General features: G+C 41.3%; 1 protein-coding gene across 1 annotated transcript; it reads right to left on the bottom strand.

Annotated features, from left to right (window-relative positions):
* Window positions 1–298: 298 nt before the first annotated feature.
* On the bottom strand, window positions 299–25,986 carry LOC117464864 (paired box protein Pax-2a-like). The gene is made up of 9 exons (XM_034107587.2): window positions 25,878–25,986; window positions 25,131–25,328; window positions 22,048–22,124; window positions 21,837–21,956; window positions 13,106–13,281; window positions 10,418–10,532; window positions 3,176–3,277; window positions 1,250–1,336; window positions 299–454 (listed from the first exon to the last, which is right to left on the bottom strand). Exons 2-9 carry the CDS (start codon window positions 25,214–25,216, stop codon window positions 378–380), a joined length of 840 nt encoding a protein of 279 aa, XP_033963478.2. The 5' UTR covers window positions 25,217–25,328; window positions 25,878–25,986; the 3' UTR covers window positions 299–377.
* Window positions 25,987–26,437: the final 451 nt, after the last annotated feature.

Genomic DNA, 26,437 nt, shown 5'->3' with positions numbered 1-26,437 from the left:
CCTGCTGAGAGCCGTCAAGAAAAGGAATGTTCAGTATTGATCCGTGATGGGATGAACCTGTGCCACGGGGAAACAAAACCAGAGACCTTTGTTTTTAGTCTTTTTTTCTTCTTTTTTTCTTCCTGCAATTAGCCACAGTTTTCAGCATGTGTGTCGGGTGATTTTATTTTAGAGTCTCTGATGATCTTCTTGTAGGTATCTTTTTGGCTTTAAGTGTCCAAAAAAAGCTGCGAGGAGAGAAGTCGTCTGGAATCCCCCCCCCCAAAAAAATTTAGTTTCTCATCGTGAGCCGGGAAGATTTTATGCGCAGTTTCTCAGTGTCCAGTGGACCATGCTTCCACCATGGGTCCTGCAGGTTGATTTGGTTCCCATGGGAACTAGTGACGGTCATAGGCAGTGGCAGCAGTGGGAGGGGCGGAGCCTCTGGATGCGGCACTATAATAATAAGGGGAACCTGAAATGAATAGAAGAACAAACCATTTGTAACAACAAAACATACATTCACCAAATGCATTAACAGTATTGGTATTTTCATTGTAAATACGCTGCATTTTTACAAATTTTCCATGCTAGAAAACTCAAAATTGTTGTAGTTATTTGACAGTTTGCTAAGTCTCGCTCCCTTACTTCGTTACTTTTGCTATTCCTAAGCTTTACTGTCTTTAAAGCGGTTTACAATGAGGCCCATTTATCACTTTAACATTTCTTTTGTGTAATAATTAGTCTTTAATTTAGAGTCAAACTAAAGCAGGTTTTTCCAAATTCTAGCCAACGCCCCTCAGTTTTAAAGCCTGAAATGACAACTTTTCCTGGCAATTTTGATTAGCTGCTAGCTAGTTGCCAATAATGCTAGCCTCATGATGCCTGATAACTGGCCAGCTTTTAATGTTTTCAGGTGACTTGTTTAAGGATGAGAATATTATCGGAGTGAATATAATTATGCACTTTAGAGCTACATGATATACAGAATGTTTTAACTTTCAGCAGTGCAAGAGAAAATGGACATATCTAAAATCTAATGAAGAGTTAGAGCGTTAGCTTCAACTCTGATAGCATCCAGGACTACCCACAGCTGCTTTATTTATTAAGCTTGTTAGCAGGGCATGCTAACAAGCTGCTCAGGCCAGATCAGTTAATGGTGTTTAATGCATTCCTTGGCTTAGACGGTGCTAAGTTGCTAGCCAGAAATTGGACAATTGCTCTTTGGGGGAGGGGTCAATTAGTCCAGTATCTTTCTTTCTCTACTCACTTAGTAATGCTGGGTTACTGAATCGCCAGGCGTCATTGTAGGATGTGTACTGTGGGTGACTGTAGGGGTTCCCCGAAAACTCACTCCCTGCAAAACAAAACAACAAATCAATTAGCATTTCATTGCATCAAACCATTACCCCGTTCACTTGCAGTCATTTCTCGTCATTCAAAACAGGATGCAATTTGAGGGGCAAAATGATAGTCATCGATGTGCAACCAGTCAAGCAAGTAATTTATTTCTTTTTCATTTCACTTAAGTTATGCAACACTGAACAATACAGGATGTGACACTGACGGCGGCTTTCCTTGTCCCATTTATGGATATCTACCCATTCTTCTTCCTCCACTATATTCCAAACCCGTCTAATAAATACAGAGTGGTAATAAACAGTTTCATGCATACATTTTTGATATGCTGCAATAAATCCTGCATCCTTTCTTAAAGAGATTTTTTACATCTCCAATCCGAACCCCTCTGGTCTGAGCTGTGGTGTTTGGTAGAATTTCATTGCAGAGGAAACTAACTTGGAGCATGTCAGTGAGCGCTGCTGGTTCAACACGTTTCTTTCTTTTACGAGATAATAAAGGCTAGATTTGATATTAAGCTGGTGAGAAATGGCTTTGCTTTAACAGTGTTTTGCGCCTGTCACTAAATCTTAGTGGTCGTGTATAGGATGAATGGGTTGTAACACAAAACCACAAGCCATAGGATTAAGGCCCTCATCTTCTGCTTTGTGCCACATAGGAACAAATGGAAAGTTAAAGTATGTTTGACTTGACGCTTTTCCACCAACTGATTTAACAGTTTTATGAGTCAACATCCCAAAGCAAATCCAGACAGCCACAGGGTGCTACCACATCTTCCATTGTTGTTCCTGGTTAGTGTTAAATTGACAGAAATGGTCTCTCTATTTTCAAAATAGCTTTTCATAACATGGGCAGAAAGAAAAACTTGAACACTAAGAGTCCCCACCATTTATTTTGACTTTAATTCATGAAAACATATATTAACAATGTTTAGAAAACGGGAATAAAAAAAACATTCGTACAAATCTAACTGTTTTTAATTCTTTGAACATCAGAAACTGAACTAAATGTACCTTTGTTGTATTGAAGTAGCAGAAAAATGTGATATCCTGAAAAATATCAGTATCTATATGAAGTATAAAGATGTATGTATCTTTGTAATTTTTTATTTTTTAAGGATGATCTGCTACCAGTGGACCAAAACAAATGGCGCAGTTAATGTAACCCCCTTGGCTGAGGAGATAACAAAACTCGTCTTCGCAGCCCTTCATGAAGGAGAAGGAGTAACAGCCAGAGCCAGTGATGGGCTGTGTGATTGGTAAATGATATGCAAACACCGGACACACTCCACTGGTTTCCCTCATCCTAGTGGTTTAATCACATCAAAGCAAAATGCCGGCTGTGGTTTGGTGAAAATGTGTGCTTGGTGACGCTGGAGCTGAAGAAGCCCAGCACCAAATCTGAATCCCTGGCAGTGAAACACAAGCCTGACCTCCTCCGAGAGACAGAGATTTGAATATTTACCGTGCTCACATGCCTCTGCCTTTTGACCCTTAACTGTTTGCTGTGAGACTGAACTGCAGGTTAAGTAGAGGAGAGGAAGGGGATGTGCTCTGGAGCGCAGACGCTGAGGAGGGCTGGTATTGCGTTTTATCGACGACCAGTACAAACGGGAAGATAATGAGCCAATAAGAAAGAGAAAAAGCAGGAAGGAAGGGAGAACCACTGTCCTCTCCTCGGTCTCTGATCACTTATTCAGCCCGTCTAATCCAATCATACACATAGAGCTAATATAAGGATGTGTGCGCCTCTTGTTCTGCAGGTCAATTTATATCGCAACTGTTAAATAGCCCCCCTAATGACAATATTAATCCATGTGATGTTGTCTCTCACTTACCAGGAACCATTCCGGCGAGCGTGGAGGTCGGATAGCTGCCCTGGCCCGTGGGGGGAACGTGGGGGGGGTACCCAGGTAGGGTTGTGTTGGACATATCTCGACCTGGAGAGACAAAGAGAAACAAAAACAAAACAAAAACCACTTCATCAGTGCTTTCAAGTTTACAAATATGTGACTAGAAGCATTTAAATACTTTGGCTCAAGTATTGTAATGGGAAAGGTCAATACAGCATTGAAAAGATAAGGCCTGCATTATTATAACTGCTGTGAATATCCCAAATTCTCAGCATGGAGATTGGTCCCTTTCAGATTTTAGATATATTATTTTGCAGAGATGGACCTATAACTACACATATGTAGCTACTTCTATACACATTTGTTATATTTGATTGATATTATTATCATATTTATTCTGATTCAGTAAAGTAAATATAGTTTTGTAATAGCTGCCAAATAAAAGCGGCTTCTGAAATGTCGTGGAGAGGTACCTCCAAACTTCTACTACTTGAATACAGTACTTGAGTAAATGTGCTTAGTTACTGTCTAGCTCTGCAATTAGTGTTTGATTTCAAAATGCAAACCAGCTCATGCTGTTTTAAAACCAGGAAATGATGATATTACTATACACATCATGACTCATCACCACCACCTCAAGTCAGTCAGCACAAGAACATTATTTTCCCATCATTTAAGAGATGGTTTCAAAGAACCTAGTTTTGTCCAAACCGTTACTGAACACCAGAAAGCATCAGTCCGCCCCTCTAACTTTAAAATGGGACAACAACAACAACAACAGCTGCTGCTTTGAGCCCGCTGAATACTGGTCACATAAACATCCCTCCTCATTACTCCGTTCAAACTTTTTTTTCTAAATATGGCGGCCTCTCTTTCTCTGTACAGTGGGAGCACACTGGCCCCTCTGCGGAGCGGGACCCGTCCGGCTGCAGATATTCAGCTATGTAATTGAGAGTGACGGTTGGGCTGTCCTCGCTGGCCACGGGGACGTTGGGACAAAACGACACGTAACCCAAATCTGCAAAGGGGCCGGGGTAGAAGAGGCCCCTGTTATATTGTCAGCTGTGAGGGCCACTTGGACTCGAGGGGGAAATAATCTCCCAATGGAGCTTTAATGAGGGACTACTAGTGGAAGAAAACTGTCCATGTTGTTGCATTAACCAACAAACTGTTTAAGGAACATTTTTTATCACAATATTAACACAAATATTATTATATGTCTCTTGTTCTTCATGACAAGCATGTCGCTGAGTCACGGTCTAAAGGGAGTTTTCTTTTTCATTTAACAACGATTTTGCTTCTATATTTCTACTAAATCATACCTGTAATAATATGAATACATTGTATGGCAGTTGCTTAACTCTATTTATGTTGTTTGAATTGATTGTTTTAACAGTATTTTTTGGCTCCCCTCTTGACCAATCATCTCTTAAAATCCACATTTTGATCAATTTTGATCCACAAGTTATGCAACATATAGAACTCTCTTAAATAATATTTATCTATCTGAATATGGAAAACTGGCCCTTGCTGCTAATCAACATCACTAATGAGAGCATAAACTACAGGCTAATATAGATATTGACTGAAAAATCCAATTCATACATGTGCAATATCATGAGAAACGCATCTGTTTAATTGAGGGTGAGCGAATGGGCCCTCTGGGTATTTAAGTACCTGCTACTACAGGCTGCCAGGCATACTGGCTGCAGTGGGGGCCTGAGGGGGGGGGGGGGGTGGGGCGGCTGGGATATGGGGACGGCTGGCGAATCTGGTGAAGAGGCAGGGTGGCAGCCTGGAGGTGCACCAGACCCAGGCCTGGGGAGGGGGAGGGGGGAGGAAGGAAGTGGGGGTAGGAGGATGTAAAGGAGCCAAAAGAAGCCTTCTACTGATTTTGTTTGGTAAAAACATTCACCAACACAATATTAAATAACAACAACATGACTTGCTTTCAAGGCTGTTGTCATTTAAGTAGTTATTTTAGTAATAGTATTTTGTTTATTTTAGATGATCCCATTGATGGCAATGAAGTGCATTTATTAAAGTATAGTTAGGTACTTTAATTTACTACTTCTACTGTGTCACATTTATACAATATTTACTCCATTTAATCTTTTCAACATCTGCTGGCATATTTAAATGTTGTGTACAAAATAATTGTAAGATTTGCTATAATATGACATACTGCTATTAACTGTTTAAACTACTAAACGATATTCGAAGCGTTAAAATTAGCTCCACCCTGACTCGCTACTTCATAAAAAAGCTGCTTAAATCTTAAAGCACTTACCATAAAAATGGAATAATTTACTATATACTGTATATAATATTATGCTCTCTTAAATGGGTCATTCTGCATAATGGGTGTCCCTGAAACTCAAGTACGTTTTGCTCATAAAACTTCAGCAGATCAGACATATATTTTAATTCTGGGTGTGTAATGATGTTTTTTTCAATTCATTGCAGTAATTACTTAAGTAAATGATCTGAATAGTACTTCCATTACTAAAAATACTACACCGAAACTATCTTTTAGTCCTGATCTAAGAGTTGTTATTGGATGCTTACTTAAAACAAGTGCCAAAAGAAAGCACTTATTTGCAAATCTCAGCACTGATGGCTGTTTTGTATGAAGCCTGCTGAGATGTGACTTTTGGTTAAAGCACCGAGACTGGAGGGCTGCGGAGTTAAAGAGCTTTACAGAGAAGAGTGAGGTCATGCCGGACATTTCATTTATAATAAGAATTAGTCAGCCACAAGCCAGTGCACATAAGTCAAAGGGAGCCGTGGGAGTACTGTAGGTGGGGGGTCCAGCGGGGGTGAGGCCATTGTGTGTGTAGACATTGGTAACTATTGTCTAACTGTCTCAGCAAACACTGACCCAATCTTTTCTTCATTATGTTTAATACAAGTAAATACGCTTATCTCTTTATTACCTTTCTTCAAAGAGATGAAATACATTATGAGCACCAGATCCCTGCCTTTCAGTCTTAAAGGGAACATCTGGTTTGATCGCTTTCAAATATGACTGAAATGCAATAAATGCTGCTTTTACCAACACAAATAAATCATTTCCGATAGGGAACCAATCACCTGTTTTCCTCTTCATATACTGATTCCGATTGGCTGACACTGATACCATTGCTACATTTATTTCCCTGGTGGAACTGAACAATGCTGAGGTTGTAACCACAAATAACTTTTACATTTTCAAAGGGAGACTATCATATGCCTAGTTCCATTCATTTTTGTGCAGATTTTAATGATATCTTTTGCAAGTTTTTGTCAAATTCATAATTAAGGTGAAGGGCTAGGGAACTATATGGGTCAGTGACTTCTATCAGATCAATAGAATCAATTCTTTAAGACTTCAATATTAATTCTAACTCTAAATGGTAACAATAAAACAAAGTGGTTTTCTGTTTCATTTTTGGTAGTAGTGAAAATCTCCATGTATTTTGATTAACGTACAGTAGGAGCCCTTTAATGTGCAAATATACCAAAGCAAAAGATTGAACACGTGGAAAATGTTTTCTTGAAGGTTAGTTTTGCCCAATAGAAAATGAGTCTATTGCCATTAACATCAGTCTATTTTTCTCTGTTGACTGCGATAATAATAATGATCAGCGTCCCTGTTGAATGCAGTGTTGTTGTATTCCAGGATAGCGTTGGCAGTGACTGCCAGCAGCTCTGTGCCTGTTGCTTTATGTCCCCTTTAAAGCCCTCTTTCTGTGAGGCGCCAGTTCTGAGAACTCTCTGTACAGCAATGATAGCCTCATTAGCTGCTTCCAGCCTTTGTTGTTTTTACAACAGAGATGTGTGTCTAGATTCTCATTAAAAGATGCGCTTCTTTATATTGTCTGCTTCCTGTCAGTCCCCTTAGATTGAACGCCAGCAAATCAAGCTATTTATTTGGCTGTGCCCTCTTATTCTTTCCCTGCGAGAATCAATTCAAAGAGTTTTTTGGTTTGCTGTTAGAAAACCCTGTTGATTCCTGTCTTCCTTTGAAGTGACTCGTAATAGCTGCTGCTGAGCGCGGAAAAACAGTCATTCCTGCTTTTAGTGAGCCAGGAAATATAAGATTTTTAAGATTGTTTGAATGCTTTTTGAAAATAAATATATTTACTACACCGAGTGGCTGAAAGCATCAAACTGTTCAAACTATTTTGTCAACACTTGAATATACTGCGAGAAGATTGATGAGTTTTATCTCAACTCACAGTAACGTGACAAGAAACTACGATGTGCTTTTTTGCATTGCTGTCATCCCCGTTTCTTAAAACACGAACGAAAAATAAGACGACCTTCTTTTTATTTGGCACAGAAACAAAGTCATTTGTGAATGACTCTTTTGCTTGCAAGAGTATTACATTTAGCATGACAGGGACACCTTCATGTTTTGCTACAACAACAACCAAAAATCTTTGACCTCCAGTTTTCTAGGCTATATGCAGAACGGGGCAATTTATCACAAGCCAAAAAATCTCAGCACCCTAATTAATTACAACTAAGTAAAGAATGTTTGGAGAGCCAAATTGCTTTAATTCCCCGAACACCGGCTGAAAGTCATTCATTATCAAATGTGTGCTCAAAGGTTAGTTTGCTTTTGTGAAGACGAAATAAGCATTAATTTAGTTCCCCCCTGTAGGAAGACGGGCGACCGCTTTGTCACGAGGCCACGCGTCACTTACGGCAGGCTCGCTTTCTGATCTTTGCTCGCTGCTCACTGGACAACAACAGGTCCTGGTACTTCCTGTGTAGAGCACCCTGAGAGCACTCACTCACCCTAATTGAATGCTAAGTGTGGATGGTTTTATTTGCTGGGTGAAGTTTTGTTTAGAGACCTGACAGGAGTGTACAGGAGCAGCTGCTTGAGGAGGGGAAGTGTCATTGACACGGGGGTCTTTAAGCCTTTGGAGGCCTTCATTAACAGGCCCAGCAGGGAATATGTTTAAAGAGTCTTGAGTATGCAGTCACTGAGTGGAGATGTGTAAAACTCCCACTGAGTGCTCTAGGGACTCTGCTCAGTGCTCGGAGATGGCTCTTCAGCCTGAAGCACCATCGAGAAAACAGGTGGGCTCCGACTAATTTCAGGAAATACTGAAACTCTCTATAGAAATAGTGGACAATTGGCCGTATCGAGGCCATCTCTCCATTTATTTCTGAAAATACACAAAAAAGTTTCGAGCTCCTCCTTCTGCTTTTCATAAATTCACCCACAGCTCACACCATTTGAATTTTAAGCAGTTCGAATGAACAATAATAAGAAGCACTTGAGATGAAATCCATCTCTCGAAGGGAATTCATCAAAGAAATTACTTCCCATATCAACAATAGAAATTACCTCACAATATGCAATTGTCCTATCCACATATTCATGGAACCCGTTGGTGTTTTTATGGGGTAAGAGGGACTATTTAGCAGGTAATGCAGCATTAATGTGGAGGAGAGGGAGAGAGAAAAAAACGGTTTTAATGGAAGTGGCTTCTTGCCTCTGAATTTCGATGATGTGCACAATGCCCTTAAATCCCTTTCTTATTTGAGTGTGCTTTGCAGGTACTTTTGAGCCTTAATAGGATAAGCAGAGGACACAAAATATTTCTATCTCGGAAGTCTTTCAGCTCACTGAGAATCCCGATCTCTGGCAATGAGCACTTCATGAATCATTCATTTTTAATAGATTATGCAAATTCCAGGACATAAAATCAACAAGATCAATAACTGCAGGCGTTTTAATTGGTGTTGGAAAACATTTTAAGGATGAACGTAATCTCCAGTTCTCTCCCCCGTAAAGACACAATTAGTTTGAAATTGGATCTGGGCCTAAATACTGCAGATCATTTACTACTTTTTGCATGGCTTAAAATTCCTCTGGTGGGCTTATCGCTGGCAACTAAACTGTAATACTCAGCCATTAGTGAGACCACACACCTGAATATATCCTAATATCCACACAGGAAGCCACTGAGGGAAAACCAAGCAGAGGAGCCACAAAACAAATACTAATTACAAGAGGAAGTGATGTTTGTTCCATTAGTTTGACCTCCTTATTTCTCTGCCTGCCACCAGAAAAAGGTATTTACAAACACAAAAGCAAGTGATATGTGTTTCATGTGCAGACACACACACCGGTATGCATACAATCCCATCTTTCTTCCTCTACATGTCTCTTTGCACCTGTAAAGCAGTAAGGAGACCCTCTCTGCAGAGACCATCTGAAATATCCCAGGTGCAAACAAAGCCGCCTGCATTCTACGGGGCCATCAGCGCACAAAGGACAAACACACACCTTTCTTCTCAGGAGGCCTGCCTTACAGGGAAATCTACCTCCCACATATTAATGAGAAAAGGGTCCTTTCTCTTCTCATAAGTCTGCTTGGCTATCATTTGAGAAGGGGGGGCTGAAGCAATTTGCAATCACCCTGTCCTCCCCCACGCAGAACTCCTCGCCTTTGATGGCTGCTGCATAATTATATGAATTTTAATAAAAGCTCTGTATATTAATCTCAGGCCCCTGACAGTCATCGTAAACTTTCAGTAAACTTAACCTTCTTCTTGGTAATAACACGGCAACAACGAAACAATATTTCAATTAGCCAGGCAGTCATTAACTGTGACAAGGAAAGGAGACGGCAAGAAGGGGGGGGGGGGAGAGGAGGGCGAAATAAATGATCATGGTGTTAGAGTTAGGCGGCAGAAATGCCAGAGCGTATTTACCGAGGCACATTACTCGTGCTTTGAGACACACAAACTGTCTCCCGGCGAACAAATCACAGGAGCAACACAGCAGCAGCCAACAAGCAGTCAGTCCTGCATGGTGGCCTTTATTCTTTTTTTGGTGCGAGACCTTGCTCTGATCCACAGTCATAGTTCTGATGTGCTGACACCCAAAGGTCCTTGTCCAGCGGTGACTGAACAGCCCCCCCACTGCCCCACCCCACAATCTCTCTTATCACCCTGCTTGCTCAGCAAAGACGCAGACAGAGGACAGCTGCTCAGCTTTTATCACACCATCGTACCACCTATTCAGCTCAGAGTGAAATGGTATTAAAAAAGTATTCACACTTAACTTTTTGGTTTGCTTTTTTTTTTTATTTTCACACATGTTTTGGTCAATTGCACAGGCAGTGTTAGTTGTTTTTCTCATTCTTTTACATACTTCAAACCCCCTCAGCTGAAGCAGTGGCTCGGCAGCATAAAGGCGTACTGTATGGCACTTGATCTTACCTACGGGGTAGCTTTGCGACACGCTGGGGCCCAGGTCTGGGTTGACGCTAGAGGATAAACTGGGCTTGACTTCGTCCAGCCTGGAATTCAGGCCAGGGAGCGAGTACTCATTAGCCTGGGAAAAGGACAGTTGAATCATTACACAACCAAACAATACCAAGATGGAAATCCTCCCTTCTCCTCCTCCATTAAGCACTCCACACAGGCCTGTGCGAGTATACATTTGTATGAGAGCATTGTGTGTGTGTGTGCGCATGAGTGTGTGTATGTGTGAGTGTGTGTTCAAGCTGCAGGGTGGCAGTTCAAGCATATCATGAATGTATTTTGGTATTGTCTGAGAGGAAGTGGGATTTTGAGATGAGTGAAAAGCCAAGGCGTCAGCTGGCCCTTTGTGCTTGACTGCAGTCCTTCCCCTGATCAGCCAAGGGAGAAAGCAGTTCTGCTTTGTTACAGGCTCACCATGTGGCCCTGTTTCAGAGACACTATTCACCTTTTTTCTGCTTTTTGCTTATAATTTGGAGTCTAAACCACCTTTTTTAAATTTCATTACCTCTTATCTCTGAATAGAATCACTTGTAAAACTTGCACTTTTTGTGACCATTTAGCAGTTTGCCTCTTGTGTGCGGTCAGAGGTTGAATAAAGGAGTAGTTCACTCAACTCACAAACAAAACACTGTATTTGTAATGCGAGCAATGCAAGTAATATGTGTCTGTCTTTAGAGCTCGGCCTCTGAACATTTGATCTGAACCCCCTTTAACGTTGGTGCGTGTCGTTTGTGCTGCTTCATTTTTTAAGTTTACAAAACCTTGACATTTTAGAGGAAAAAAACGTATCATTCAAAAGTCCAATTTGATACCCAAGTTACAGGAATACCAAAACAATTCTTACAAAATATACCTTTTTACATTTCTTTTATTTTGACGGGTCCTTCTTTCCTTTTAACAAATAAAGTGAACTTCTTAATTTCGGCTGAAAGCCTTAATAGTGAGTTATTCAAAAGTGAATGTAAACAAACCTATGGATCTGACCAGGCATTTAATGACAACTATCCAGAAACAACTTCCTGGCTTTTTAATAGCCTGAGTAGAACGTCTGAATGCAAATAAATACAAATGTCTCTTTTTGTAATTGTGTTGCAATGAAACACATTTGCCTCAATCTAAAATGAATCTGTCGGCTTGTCCCTCATTGTTTCTTTCTGTAAATCCACTAAAAGACACTCGTGGCAGATGTTAGCAGTTTTTTTTAATGAGATGAGACTTCCGGAGCCTGAGTGTTGACAATGTTTGTCCAGAGCCCAGTGTGAGCCTGAGTGGCTCAGTGGGCCGCGCTCCCACAGGGGGACGCCCGTGACCCCGCTCTTGTCTGCCACTATCACCGATAAACTCTAATTGTCTGCTACAACTGTTCACTGGCACAATGTCGGATGTTTTCCTCTATTCTCTGAGGCTTCAGACGCCAAACAGACGTTTTATCATGCAGATAAAGGGCAGAAGGGGGGAAACTGAAAAGACAGGTCTGAAAGGGATGACCAAATGGCTAGCAGAAGTGTGGGAGGGGTGAATCCATTGAGTTTTGCATCTCCAGAATGGGTTTTTAATGCCCCGCTACAGAACCCAGACACTGGCTAATAGGGCCACGAAAAAAACCGTGAGGCACCCATGAAAGGGAAAGTGCTCTGATTAATATTGCATTAAATTAAACCTGATTTTTCTCGACTGTTTCTGGCCTCCTTTTTTCTTTTTCTTCTCTCTCACTTGCCCTCTTTTTTTGGTCTCACCCTTTTTCCCTCTGCCTTTTAATACTCTCCCTGACGCTCTTTGTGATTGCAAGTCATTTCCAATTCGTTTTGGTATTGATCTTCCAGTAGAAATCAGTTTTGTAATTAGCTGCAAATTAGGCCCTCTTCTGGAGGTGAGGCCTGTCCCACTGATTTATCACCTGCGTAATTCGCCCCGATTGGAGAGAAATTAAAATGAACTCAATTAGGCGACTGCTTTTGCTTTATGGGTCCGACTTGTAGTACGGTGGGAGAAATTAATAGTCTCTTGTTGTTTAACAGTATAATGAAAGTAAATAAAGGTTATCCATTGTAATAAGCCCAGAGCATTTAATAAGCGGTGGTTTCTGGCTGTCGTTTTGGCGTGGGGGGGTGGCTGGTCCCCAAATGCCTCTTAATTTTAGAAATGAGGATGGATGGCAAGTGTGGTTTTAATATCAGAAGGAAGGAGAGGGAATACATGCTTTCATACATCAAATTCATGAAAACAATAAAAGCAGCCTTGGAGACTGCGTCAGTCATTAAACATCAAGATATGACACAAAGTTGGAAAATAAACAACAAAGGCAAGAAGCAGCAGCTGAATAACACAGCATAACATTGAGAAAAAACCTCAGTATTGATTAATTTCATGTTGCCTTACTGTTATTCTCAATTATAGGGGATACAAGGAATGTGTTTTTCCTCTCAAAATCAATAATGTGTGGGAGTTTTCCAGGTGATCCCTCCAGCATTATACATGCTTGGTTTTAATCCAATACTTGGACATCTCAGACGTTTGTTTAATTAGCTTTCTGCGTATGGGAATATTTGTGACAAAGGTGGTTTTTTTGTTGTTGTGCTTGAATCAGCATCACATGCACAATGTGTGTGTGTACTTGAAGTGGTGAGTTGCAGTGCTACTAACCTGTTCGGGTTTGATGTGCTCCGATGTAGGGAAGTGGTCAGGGTACGAGGGGCGTTCAAAGACCCGGTCCAGCGCTTCCAGCTGCTGCTGGGTGAAGGCATCTGCCCTAAGGTGTTTCCGTAAACTCTCCACACTACCCTGAGAATCACTGTGTGGGCCAGAACCATCTGAACCATCTACAAGAAGAAAGAGCAACAATCGAGAGACTGACCCCGGGAAGCTGGCCTTTTACTTCAAGCTATGCACTTTATATTCTCCTCATGTATTTTCTGTACCACCTCTGTGGGGGATCTGAGGAGGACAGAAAGGGATGGAGTGCAGGTTTTTCCACTCCTTAATGGCTGTCATGAGCCACTGGCTACATCACACAGGTTTTTCCCCTGCACCCCCTGCCACGGGAGTGACACCACCATGATCTGAAAGCCCTCTGGTAATTGATGGATTACCATCACTTGCAAATATATACATGTTGTGGCAAGCATGTATACTAATGAAAGCAGCAGCAGCAGCAGCCAGCCCATGATAGTGTCTTTTTTTCCCCTCGCTTTGATTCCTCCCCAGAACCCTTTTGATGCTCACTGAAATAAAGAGCAGTTTTTTTTTTTTAAAGCACAATTTCCCTTTCACAATTCAATACTGCTTTCATTCTCTGCGAGTGTGGTGGTTCCATTTATAAACAACGGCGGGGACAAGAGGCTGAATAAAACCGTACAGTCTGGTTCAATCATCCCGCTCTCCAAACACAGGAATGTTCTCCTGACTCCTGACCTGATTACCCGACTGTTGGGAGAAGGATGCCTTAGCTTTTCCTGTTGTCACTTGTGTGCGACGCTTTAAAGCCTTTACAGACCATCCTAGCCTACCGCCCTCCCCTTTCTCTCTCTCTCTCTCCCTCCCTCCCTCCACCCCCCCCCCACCTCTCCTGGCTGCAGTGTCTGTAGGTCTCCTCCCTGGATCCCAGATAGCTTCAGCTCCCTTACAAATCTGTCATTCTAAATTGGCGGCAGATTATGTTCTCCCCTCAGTGGGAGAGTGGTGATATATGATATGCAAGGCCCCTATTGATTGCCTGATCTGGTGGCAAGAGGGAGCTGAAATGAACTTGAAATGAACATCATGCCTCAACTCATTGTGCGTATAATACTCTACTTAATCCCACATTTTTCTCTGCCACGGAATTCAATTGATCAATCATGTCTGTGTGATAGTACCATTTGGGAGGGTTATTGCCATTCTATTCCGCTGCTTGACCTTTTTTCACCGGCTGAGGCCAGAGGATGAACCCGACTATCAGGAGCTATAAAAGTGTGTGTGAGAGGGGGTGTGAGCGTGTGTGACCTGAAATTGTGCTGATGGCTGCGAAAATGTCAAGCAATAAATATCACGAGTTTGCTAACAGTACCTTGTTAACTATTTATTCTATTTTCACTGCACTGGTGAATACAGGTTTTATTAACAAGTGATGTCTGACATGTTGAATTGTTATCAGTGTTAGTACATCTACTATTCTTTTGTTGTTAGTTTGTTTTTTTGCAATGATATGACCAATCCACGCTAGGTTTTGTTGTTTTGTCGGCGTCATTATACGGATCAAATCTGTTTTTAGCGGCACAGAAATCCCTGTATTTGTTATACCTTACATAAGGGTAAGCCAAACAGGTTAGATATATAGATTATAATATTGGTAAAATAAATCAATGGTTGTACGTGTGGGCAGATTCCGTGACTAAGGGTATCGGTATTGGATCCAAAAAGTTAGATGGTGCAAAACAATCATTTAAACCTCATAGTGTTATCTGAATTGTTGTTTAGCTTCCAAAACAAGCAATATTTCCCCCCCAAATGTTGTACATCTCCTTTATATGCATGGGGTATAACTGTTCCCAAACTGTATGACAGTACGTCACTCTCCAGTACAAAACATGTAACTTCAAATTTGGCTGACTTTAAGTTGGCGTTTCTTAAACACTTAAAAATATTTCACTTTGTCGTCTAGATTAGACGTATGCAATGCAAAAGAATAGACACGGGTGTGTCCTTGGGCAAGACACTTCACCTGAACTTGCTCCTGTGGGTATTGTCCACAGTACATGGCCAATGCATGTATGATATGTGTAATGTGTATTTGTGAAGCGCTTTGAGCATCTGGAAAAGCGCTATAATAAATGTAAGGAATTATTAATTATCATTATTAATAGTTTGACATTTTGGAAAAAGGCCTACACTACAGTAGCCTACTTTCTTGGTGAGGTTTTGATTTGAAGATCAATACCACTCATTTTTGCATGACGCGACATTAAGGGGATGTTTAGCTTAGCTTAGCATAGAGATTGGAAATAGGTTAACAGCTAGTCAGTGTTGGTAAACAAATCTCAGCTTTCCCTCCTTTTTCTAGTCTCTATGCTAAACTAAGCAATCCTGACTCTGTTAATTTATTGCATATGACGCATTCAACTCTCGGGAGGAAACCAATTGGTTGAACTGTTCCTTTAAAGAGGTCAACGAAGCTGCCTCATCAGAAAGAAGACAACAACCTATCGGATTTTCCCTGGTCTGGCTTCGGTCCATTCAGGTGAATATTCAGCATGTTTTCTGGCCCTCACCTAAGCTGCTGCTTGTCACTTTATCAAACTCAATTGTTCTCTTTGCAACCGAAGCAAATAGAGTCATTAATTACTTTCCATCAGCCGGCTCGAGACACAACACCTGATCAATACCCCTCCCACCATATTTGTCATTCACCACAGTGGAATACACTTCCCACACACAAGACAAACCATCCTGGGTCAACCTACATGCTCTTCCTCCCACTCACACCGGGGACAGTCCCATCTGCCCTCCCAGCCACTCACTCCCCTCTAACAAATCAGCAATGACTGTGTTTTGGTGATGAAGATGATTCTCGTGACATTTAGAGCGTTTATGTAGCGGCGCAATTAAGCTTCCTGGAGAGTAAATCAAGTTTATGCATCTTTAATCTTTTTTCTAAACCGTCAGATCAATGGCCATGTAGATGCGTCAAAGTGACAAAGCCCTCTAGCGTTTGTAGGAATTAAAACTCAATCGGGAGAAAAGAAGAAAGTGCTATATATTGTTAATGTTTCAATGCTGTGTAAGACTACTATTATGCCTTTTTATCATTAATTTTGAAGCCGCTGTTTTTTATAAAGTGCCTTATGAATGTATATAAGGATCAATTACAACATATTTTTTATTATTATATCGCCACAAAGTGATAACAAAACTCTCTATTTCCTCAAACTGTCGACTTTCCCTAACCTTAACCATGTTGATATTGTTGCAACCATAACAATTTAAGTTACACATTTTTTTTTTTTTAACATAAACCATCCCTAAAAATGAGCCATTAAAAATATAAAAGTTTTTAATTGAATAAAAGAAAAGACCAAATGAAGCAGATGTGTGTAGTTTTTGTGCAATAATTCCTTATTGATACGTTAAAAATAGTGTCTTCTTTCAAATTGTACTTATGCATATTCAATTACAAATAATTAATTTCAAACTGCAATATTTGTAAATGTTGTGAGTTGCTGTTAAGAGTCCATAATCACCCTACAAGAAGTCAAATCCACTATTTGGACATTTCCAAATGAGCCCATTATGCGGCGGTGATACTAATCTTTGACCACAGTGGCTTTGTTGGTGCGTTACACGCTTGTCCCGCTCTGCGGTCGTTTATTGATCATCGCAGGAGTTGAGTGTATTCATCTTGACATCAGTCTGTATTAACACTCTGGTAACGAGGGAGCCGCTTTTATCAGATCAGATAACCGGCTCTATAAAGCAGACTCCTCTCTGCGGGTTTGGCACCCAGAGGTCGCGACCCCTAGCAGGACTCTTTAGCCAACGCAACCCTGAGACTGAGAGTGCGTCTGAGTGACTGCCCGCCAAACAAAAACACAGCACATGTCATGAATGAAGTGCAGGATGAGTTTAAATAGTAGCCTCAATAATAGCCTGCGTTTTTATAGAAAATTATGATTTCAGAATAAAAGTTTCAACTTTCCCCGCAATTGAAATAGTTATTTAAGTTCCTGTTAGAGGCACTGGGAGGTGAGCTGGCACCTTGAGGTCATGAGCCCCCCCTCAGATGAATGAGCTTACCCCCCCCTCTGTCTGCTCCTTGTTTAAACAACATGTCGACATACATACACTCTGGTTCCCTTAACGCATTGCTATGCATTTCGCAATAATACACCTCTATAATTTCCCGCCTGATTCAATTCACAGCTAAATGAAATCAAATTAAAACAAATTTGATGAACTCAGCTGCATTTTGTTTTGTCTAATTTAATGCTGTGATTATGTAAACATAAATTAAAACACTGATATGTTTGTTCTGCATCATTAAAGATCTGTGATGAGTGTTTCAAAGGGATGGGACGATGAATGGAATATTGTATCGATGGAAAATTAATCAAATACAAGTTTGATAATCGATTAACCGAAAAAAGGCCAAGTATTCTCTGTATGCATCTAATTAAATGTGTGAAAATGCTGCTTTTTCACACTTACTATCATTTTAAAATTCAAAGCGATGGGGTTTTTGGCTGTTGGTCAAACAAAAAGTATTTCTGATAATTAATAAGCCAAAAAATAAATGAAAGTATTTGAAATATTCCTCATATGCAGCCTTGTGTCTGATCCTTCTTAATATTCTGAGATGCACATTTTGGAAAGATTGTTTAATGTTTTACGACCATCAATTTTCCTTTATGTCCTGATTTAATTTTTTTCTTAAAGATTTATTAATCTAATTTGAAGGTTGCACTCTTAGGTGCTGACATTTTGCTGCGCTCTGAGTTCCTGTGTTGATTCTCCCTCTCCCCCATAACAGATGCTGATACACAGAGCAGGGTGTGACGGAGGCCCGCTCCATCACTCATCTCCATCCACACACATCGGTTCAGTCCTCATGACGCTCAGAGATGAGAAATAATTAATTCAACAGCTACTGAAGCACGGAATCACATCCATTCTCACTGCCACTGGCTATTGTTGTTGCCTTTTGAAATGTATGATGATCATCTTATCATAAAATTTCTCTCTCGCTATTTCGCTCATAAATCAAGAAAGAAAGCCCCACACAAAGCAAGAAAACCACCAGAATGGTTGAAATTTAAGAATCATCTACAGGCCTGATTGTGCAATTTGTGTGGGTCGCCCTGAAAGAACGTGTGATATGACTTTGAAAGACCGGACACACTTCATGGACGCTGCGTGTTCTCAACAGACCTCCAGAGCTGTCTGCTCAGGTCAATCCAGCTCACTCAAACGTGCACTAATAACAAGAAAGGTGAACAAAAACATGCTTGAAAGCAGATTTGTACTTAAACATCAGATACTGTATGACAGATTTGTATTTGACCCTGAGAGGAGCAGCTTCTCCTTTTGTCTTTTCTGGAGCCTACAGCAGCAGTGGGGGTGGAGGAGCTGGGACGCTCGGATGTTAATCTGCGAGGTAATGGCTTTTCTCTGCAGAATTGCAAATTCTAATATATGTCACTTTGTAAAAGGTGCGGACAGCCGTGGTCACCATCTCCAGGGGTCTCTCTCTCGCTCTCCCCCGCTCTGTCCGTCTGCAACAATGGCTGCCAAGTGTAACATGCTACTTTTAATTTGCAATAACACGTGACAATAGCAGATTAATGGCTCTTATGACACCTGTGTCCCTGAAGCTCCTCTTGCCGAGACCCAGTGTACATAACGTGTGTCACACTACATTATCGCTACATCCCTCCTGTAATGGGGGACCTTTTTTTAAGGGCACTGCTGACTTGGAAACTTAGGAGCTGTCCGCCTGCTTGGCAGAGAGCCACAGCTACTGCCTAAAACAAATACTCAGAGCCACACAGCCAATCCATTTCAGCGGGGCATGTGTTGCACACAGCCCTCCCCTACGTAACCCCTACCCTCCTTTTCCTTCGCCTCATTTTTGTTCATGTTTTCAACCCTTGATAATGACTGCTTGTGCCACAATCATCATGAGGCTTACCGAGTTAAATAGGGCTCAGGCAAGCTACTGTGCTGTGAGGAAATGTAATCCAAGCATTAACTGACTCCTGCCAACTGGGGGAAGCAAAATACTTCTGAATAGCAAACAAGGCAACATTGAAGCACAGATCTCAGCTAGAAAAAAAGTGCTGCCCAAAAATGAGCTCGAAACAAACTGAAAGATGCAAGGACATACTTTTTACTTCTATTTGTTTGATTTCAGTGCCAGGATTTTCTAGATGCTAAGGGTTATGTGTAGATTCTCGGGATCGTTTACCTTTTTTGGTTGAGAAAAACACTATCCAGTAGGCCCTATGGCTATAGCTTTAGATCATTTCCAGACATTTCTCATGACATTTTAGGGCTTTCTTGAGGCAAGAATCTGGCAAAAATGATTTGTACTATGATATAGGGGTTATAATTAAGTATAATCCCCATTCTATTAACAATGCAAAATGTTACAGTATTAACGAAACGGTGGGATATGCATTTGCAATAATCACTGTCCGTTTAATTGTTGTGCCGCTGTCCGCCACAAACCCTTGAGTTTTAACAGTTTGTAACTGTAAAGCAGTAGTGTTTTTGAGAATTGATACGGTATCACAAAACATAATATAGCAATAGTCAAGTGCGCTATAATTTACTACTCCTCACTAAATGTCTTGTTTCTGAAAATGTAAATGTTACAGAAATAATGCATGAGTTAATGACTTGTGAGTGAATGAGAAAACAAAAAAGATGACGCAATCTATCGCAAAATGTGGCATCCGTAATGATTTTCTTACATAAATACATCCCAGAATATAATAATACAGTCTATATACACTCCAGATAAATGTTCGCTAAAATGTAAAGTTACTAATGTTAGCAAAAACCTCACAAGATAGGACACAATAACGGCTACGACCCTTTCTCACAGGAAGCCTAACTGCTGCAAAATTGTCAGATTCAGGGTGTTTTCTTTTCTTTTTGGGGGGCAATGTGCACTTTAAGACAACAGCAACAGGACAATAGTGTCTACAGGGTAACATCCTATGTAATATACTATTCTCACAAACTGTGGCTCCAGGCGAGACATTGCTTCTGCAGCCGTGTGTGTGCGGCCAAGGCCTGGGGTTTATGTTTTGGAAAGATAAAATATCCCTGACCCCATGGTTGCAGGTAGGCAGCAGCCGGCCATAGAGAGAGTATATAAGAACCACAGCTCCCTCCGTCACCCTCAGTACAAGTTCTACCCTGACGCACATTATCGCGCACACACACACACACACGCAGAGCTTTCTTCTCTTTCATCGTAATGCTGGCCGAGCACCTAAATCACAGAAATGGCAGCACATCAGGGGAATCATTCGAGACTGAATAGCCGTAGAAACATGGCGCTGTCACCTGGAAGACCTCCACAAAACAGGCTCTCCTCCACACACACACACACACACACACACACACACACACACACACCACACACACACACACACACACACACACACACACACACACACACACACACACACACACACACACACACACACACACACACACACCACACACACACACACACACACCACACACACACACACACCACACACACACACACACACACACACACACACACACACACACACACGCACACACACACACCTTATTCCCCTCCATGCCCTTTAATACCTCTTTGCCCTTCAGTAGCAATCTGCATAGCAATGTGTGCGTTCTATCATTCAGGGACTAGACATTACACCCTGGTTAATATGAGGGGTCCTCGAACGACTGAGAATGAACCCTTGAAAATACCAGACGTTTGCATTATGCCTCCGCGATTGCATCTCTTACAGGGGAGGACTTGATTATGTCATTTGCCATGTCCACGTCATGCTGGTTTTTATATCTTTGCCAGGAAATCTACCTCTGACAGGTCATTAGTCATCCCTCCCTCCCTGCACGCACATAAAACATCAATTCCACTCAATATCCCGCAAACCCCCGTGCTTCTCGACAAACGCCATAACAAAGAAAGACGCTATGTAAACTGCTGCCGTGCTCTGATTAGCTCTCATTCTGGAGCACTGCAGAAATAAGGCACTCATTCCCCACCCTGTTTGAGATAACTGCCCCTTTTCAGCAGCCACATCATCCCTCCGTACCCGAACACGCTTTGCAACATGAGTGCATCTGTTTAGCTATTCTCATCAGACTTATGTAGTGACATTAAGGAAGCCTATTGCTTACAGAACCAATAATCTATATCGCCTCAGGCCCCCTTATATCCACTAACCTACTACTTCAGCAGCTGAAGTGGAGCCACTTTTGTTAAAGGGAGAGGGGGAAAAAAAGCCCTCCACCGAGCTGCAGCAGCTTTCTTCACTGACCTGGGTGGTTGGCTACATCATCTTGACATGTAATTATCTAAAGCCCTTTAATCACTTCCATAAAGATTAATTGCAGGAGACAACAGCGGAGGTCGTGTCTTCAAATCAAAAGACTCCTTGGCAGATTGACACAGCGGTGTAACAGAGTTCAGACTTAGGTGTTTTATAAGGGTCATCTAATGGAACTGAAGCAGGTTTTAATGCTGTAATTGCAAGTTCAGCAAAGTGGGTTTTATAGCATAAAGCTGCACAGAGAAAAATGTGTTGCTTTTTTTTTTTGTAGGGTCTGAGATATTTGATGCATTCTAACTGATTTGATATCTTTTCTCATCTAGACAGAAAAAAGGTCTTACCTTCATCTCTTTTCCTCTTTTCGCCGTTGGATCGGGGGATACCCAGAATCCCGTTGATGGAGTATGATCCCGCTGGGTCGTTGGAGGCGCTGGTTACAGGCGGAGAGGCTTGGCTCGGTACTGTGGGAAGGACAGCAAGAAATTAGCTTGTATTTCAAATAAAAAACATCGAGTAAGTTCTGTGATGCTAATGCCTGTGCTACAGTCTTACCTATAGTATGGCCTGGCGTCAGGGACGACCCATCGGGAGACGGATGGAAAGGCTGCTGGACTTTTGTTCGGATGATCCTGGGGAACAAAGAAGAGCAGATGTCACCGCTGCTTTCCTAAGAACCTCAACCCATCCTGGAGAATTCCCAACTTAGCCCTAACCTCAGCTGCTATGGAGATACGGTGTGATTACGTTATCAAATGTAACGCAAAAGGGATCACTGGTTCTACCTTAAAGGTGAGGTGTGGAGAAAAGTCTTCATTGCACTTTTGGTCTGAGTGATTTTGCAAACAAAGCATGAAATCACATCAATTCACCTCAATGATCAGCTTCACTGCCTCTACCTGGCCCACACTAATCAGATCTCCCCCTCTCCCCCACTGTTGGGGGGGGGGTTCTCTGGGACCGATCGCATTCCCAGAGTAGCCCTTTGCTTCCCAGATCAAACATCTCTGTAGAACCAGCGGCCCCCATGTGCCAATGCGGATGAGGTTGTATTGATCGGGGCTTGGGGAGAAACAGTTGGGGATTAGTCACACGGGCAAACAGATGCAAATAGAAAGCTATAAATTACATGTGACAGGAAAGCAATAGTTCCTTATTGCCTCGCACAAGCTTACGCCAGCATTAGATTCCTTTAATCTGAATGGCACTTGGGGAAAAAGGGAGCTGTCACAATAATTTGTAAACTTTAAAACTATTCATCATGTATGCCATGAGAGCTATTTTAGAGCACAAAGAGGTTGGGTGAGAACTGTGGAGCCTTTTGTACTTCTTTGCACAATTCACATGCGGTACCTCTGCATGTTTTTATTTCAGAAGGAAAATAATCATCCGCTCCAATGCTAACATTTCAAAATGCCATATAACTGTTGTATTTTCTCCACATACAGAAATGTATCAGATGATTTGGATATTGATGTTACTGTAGGGGCCAGCAGGCTTCAGAGGAATAAATCCAGCACTGTCACAAATAAAAAAAGAAAGAAAATCCCCTTGGAGGCAAAGCTACCTAACAACAGCATTCCAGAGAGCGCATATTGACGTTTTAATTTTTTTCACTTCTGCCCATAACAGTTATTCGACCCCTTGACTTCTGTGTGTGCTACATAAATTCAAAGACTTTATTTGGTATCCATGTTCTTGATATTGAATAAGCAATTTGGGAGAATGAATTAATGACCCGGTTGTTGCTGAAAATCCCCTGAAGAAATATTAAAATTGCTTTCCTTCTGAATCAATACTATCGAGCGCCATTGAGGACTTTTTTTTTTCATTGCTACCAACAGGGTAGCGTTACTTGTTGGTTGTGGTGGCCTTGACTCGTAGTACAACACTATCTCTGTCCCATTTAATAATGCATGCAGGCGAAAGGTGTTTAAATAGAGCATCCTCTTTTGTCAACAGTCCTGAGGTCAGACTATCTGTGACACAAACACACTGGCCCATAGTCATCCAACTGGAAAACAAGGGAAACTCCTGTATGAAAAACAATCATGTTATATATTTTAAGCCACTTATCTTTTTTATATATTTGTTAAACATGTAGTAGCATTAGAAATGATCTTGAGTAGTCTGCTATAGTGATACAGTAGAAAGGATGTTTTCATTGATCATTTTTTGTGCAGACTGCTCCTTTAGAAATGAATTGAAACTATTGAAATATTAACCTCAGGCTAAATCAAAACGTGTTTGTGTGTGTGTGTGTGTGTGTGTGTGTGTGTGTGTGTGTGTGTGTGTGTGTGTGTGTGTGTGTGTGTGTGTGTGTGTGTGTGTGTGTGTGTGTGTGTGTGTGTGTGAGGCACAGAGCAACACATTGAAATCTTCAGAAAAAAAGAGAAGATATTCAGCATTAAGCCGTAATAGAAATTCAAAGTAGCTCTCATATTTGGCTGATAGAATTACAGTTCTTTGTATTCACAATTTAATTTCCCACATAAACAAAGACACATAAGCCCCCCCACCCCCACCCCACACATCCAAAATAGTAAGCTTTAATTGGAATTGAAAAAAATAACTTATAGGGCTCTTTTAATGATATTAATGTACATTTTGAATTGATCACATACATGTGTCTGAGCCCTCTTAAATGGGGCTTTTTAAGCAGCCACGAAGCATGAAATGAATTTTCTTCAGCCTTTTCTCTATTTAAAAGATGTCTTGTGTGGAGCTGTCCATGCTCTCCCATCAGCTCATTAAAATGTAATGCTGATGCTAGCTCTATGGAACAGTGCCTCTTAACCAAAGTTCATCACCAGGGATCTCTGCTGGGGGTGAGGAGGGGTGAGGGTGGGGGTGTCCTGGGTCCTCATATGTCTGCCACTCTATAACTAGAGTGCTGCTTTAGGAATTTCTTTAACAACATTGTAGATTTGTAGCATAAATAATGACTTAAATATCGTTATTAGTCATTTATCATTTAAGCGTTTTACAGCCCAGACACAATTGATGCTCGATTTTAAGCATCCTCATAATGTAACATCAATATTAATTACAGCAACCTGGAATTTTAATGCAAGGATTTAAATCAGGAGACTAATTAATAAATGATTTAATTGCTTTTTCTATTATTGCTACAAGCCTACAACATATTTACGTATTTTCTCAAGATGCATGATTTTTACAAATTGCAGCCTATAATGTTTACCCTTTTTAATTCTTCAAAAATAAAACCTTGCAGCAGAAGAGCCATGTTGCTCTGCCTTTCTGTGTGCAGCAGCACATTAGATGTGCTAAAGAAAATTGGCCTGCTTTATAGCGCCACGGGATCTGGTCACCGAATATTGATCGGTTTTCATCTCGACAGATTCACTCAGTCCTGGATGTACTGCTGATTGTTGAGGGAGTTTGGACTGAAAGATTGAATTGCACCTCTGAGACCGCAGAGCCTCGGCGCAGCGGCCAGCACAAAGTTGATCCAACAATATTCTGCTGTCGGTGGTGCGCTCAGCATATCTGATAAATAACCTATTAAAGGGTTGCACTGCACCTCGGAATTTAACCCAAACAAAATAACGTTTAAAAAAATCATATTTTTCTCTTTTCTGCATTTCCCCCCCTTTATATTAGATTTGTTGTCCTACCTGTTAATGGATGAGACGCTTGGCACTGTGTCGTTGTCGCAGACGCCCTCCGCTAGCAGTCTGTCTCTGATCTCCCAAGCAAACATGGTGGGGTTTTGTCTCTTGTAGTCTGCGATTTTGTCCACCACTTTTGGAGTGGCCACTTTAGGTTTAGACCCACCAATCACACCGGGTTTGATGCTGCCAGTCTCGTAATACCTGCAGTCATAACAAATATGTTCCATTGAGATAGCTTGCAATTTTTCTGATGTAATCATACCGATGAGATAGGCGTTTTAAACCACTTTAAACACAATGACACGCACATGCTGTTGAGTTTTACTGAGAACTACTTATTTTCAAACTTTCTCCAGCAAAACATCAAACTTGAAAATGCGTTTTCGTTTCCCCATGATGTCTCAAATAAAACATTTTTTTTTCCTTAAAAATGCAAAACATAACGCATGCACAAATACACGGCGAGGATGTCATTCTGTAAATACAAATTGAATAATTCCAACAAACACTTATAATAAAATGGAGGAGAAGCCCACCTGAACTCTCTGACCTTCACAAATAGCGTTAATATAATAATTTAGGGCCAGTTATATCTAATTAACCCTATTTCAGAATTAGAAACGCTTCTGAGTTGTGCAGGTTGAGCTCTCCTCCACCTCCACCACTGAACATCGTGCACATATCATCCACCACCTCGCACCCCGCAGAGTGTACCTGGCTTCAGGGCTTGTCCGGAGAGTGTTCACCCACCTGCCCAGGATCTTGCTGACGCAGCCGTGGCTGACCCGCAGCTGTCTGGAGATGTCGCAGGGGCCGAACCCCCTGGTGGGCCAGCTCCACGATCCGCTGCCGCACCACGTCCGGGAGGGGTCTGCCGTTCACAAACACCCCGCCGAGCTGGTTCACCCCCCCGTGCCCTACGTGGGATACAACAGCCGCAAAGACACAACCATGACATTACATAAAGTTGTAATGGAGAGGAAGGCAAAAGTGAGGTTTTTTTGTAATATTAGTCAAGACAAAATTTCCGGGAAATAGCGTCCAACATTTTTTTAAGGTCAGTTTATCTCATGTGTTTCTATGGAGCAGGAGATTTTACATGCAGGCTATTTATGGAGAAGCCTTAAGGGTGCATGAAATACTGCACATACATATTCCTGTTTGAAAATGATACGTTTATACAAAAAATACATACATATTTTGGAATCAGAAAGTGGTTTTCTTTCTTTCTTAAACCTTTCATGCAGAACAAATAATACTATTGCGTCAGTAATTAGAAATAGATGAAACAGGATTTCAATGATTTAGAG

Source organism: Pseudochaenichthys georgianus, chromosome 19 (genome assembly GCF_902827115.2).
Source record: "Pseudochaenichthys georgianus chromosome 19, fPseGeo1.2, whole genome shotgun sequence".
Taxonomy (NCBI): Eukaryota; Metazoa; Chordata; class Actinopteri; order Perciformes; family Channichthyidae; genus Pseudochaenichthys; species Pseudochaenichthys georgianus.
This window is presented reverse-complemented; position numbering and strand designations above follow the sequence as displayed.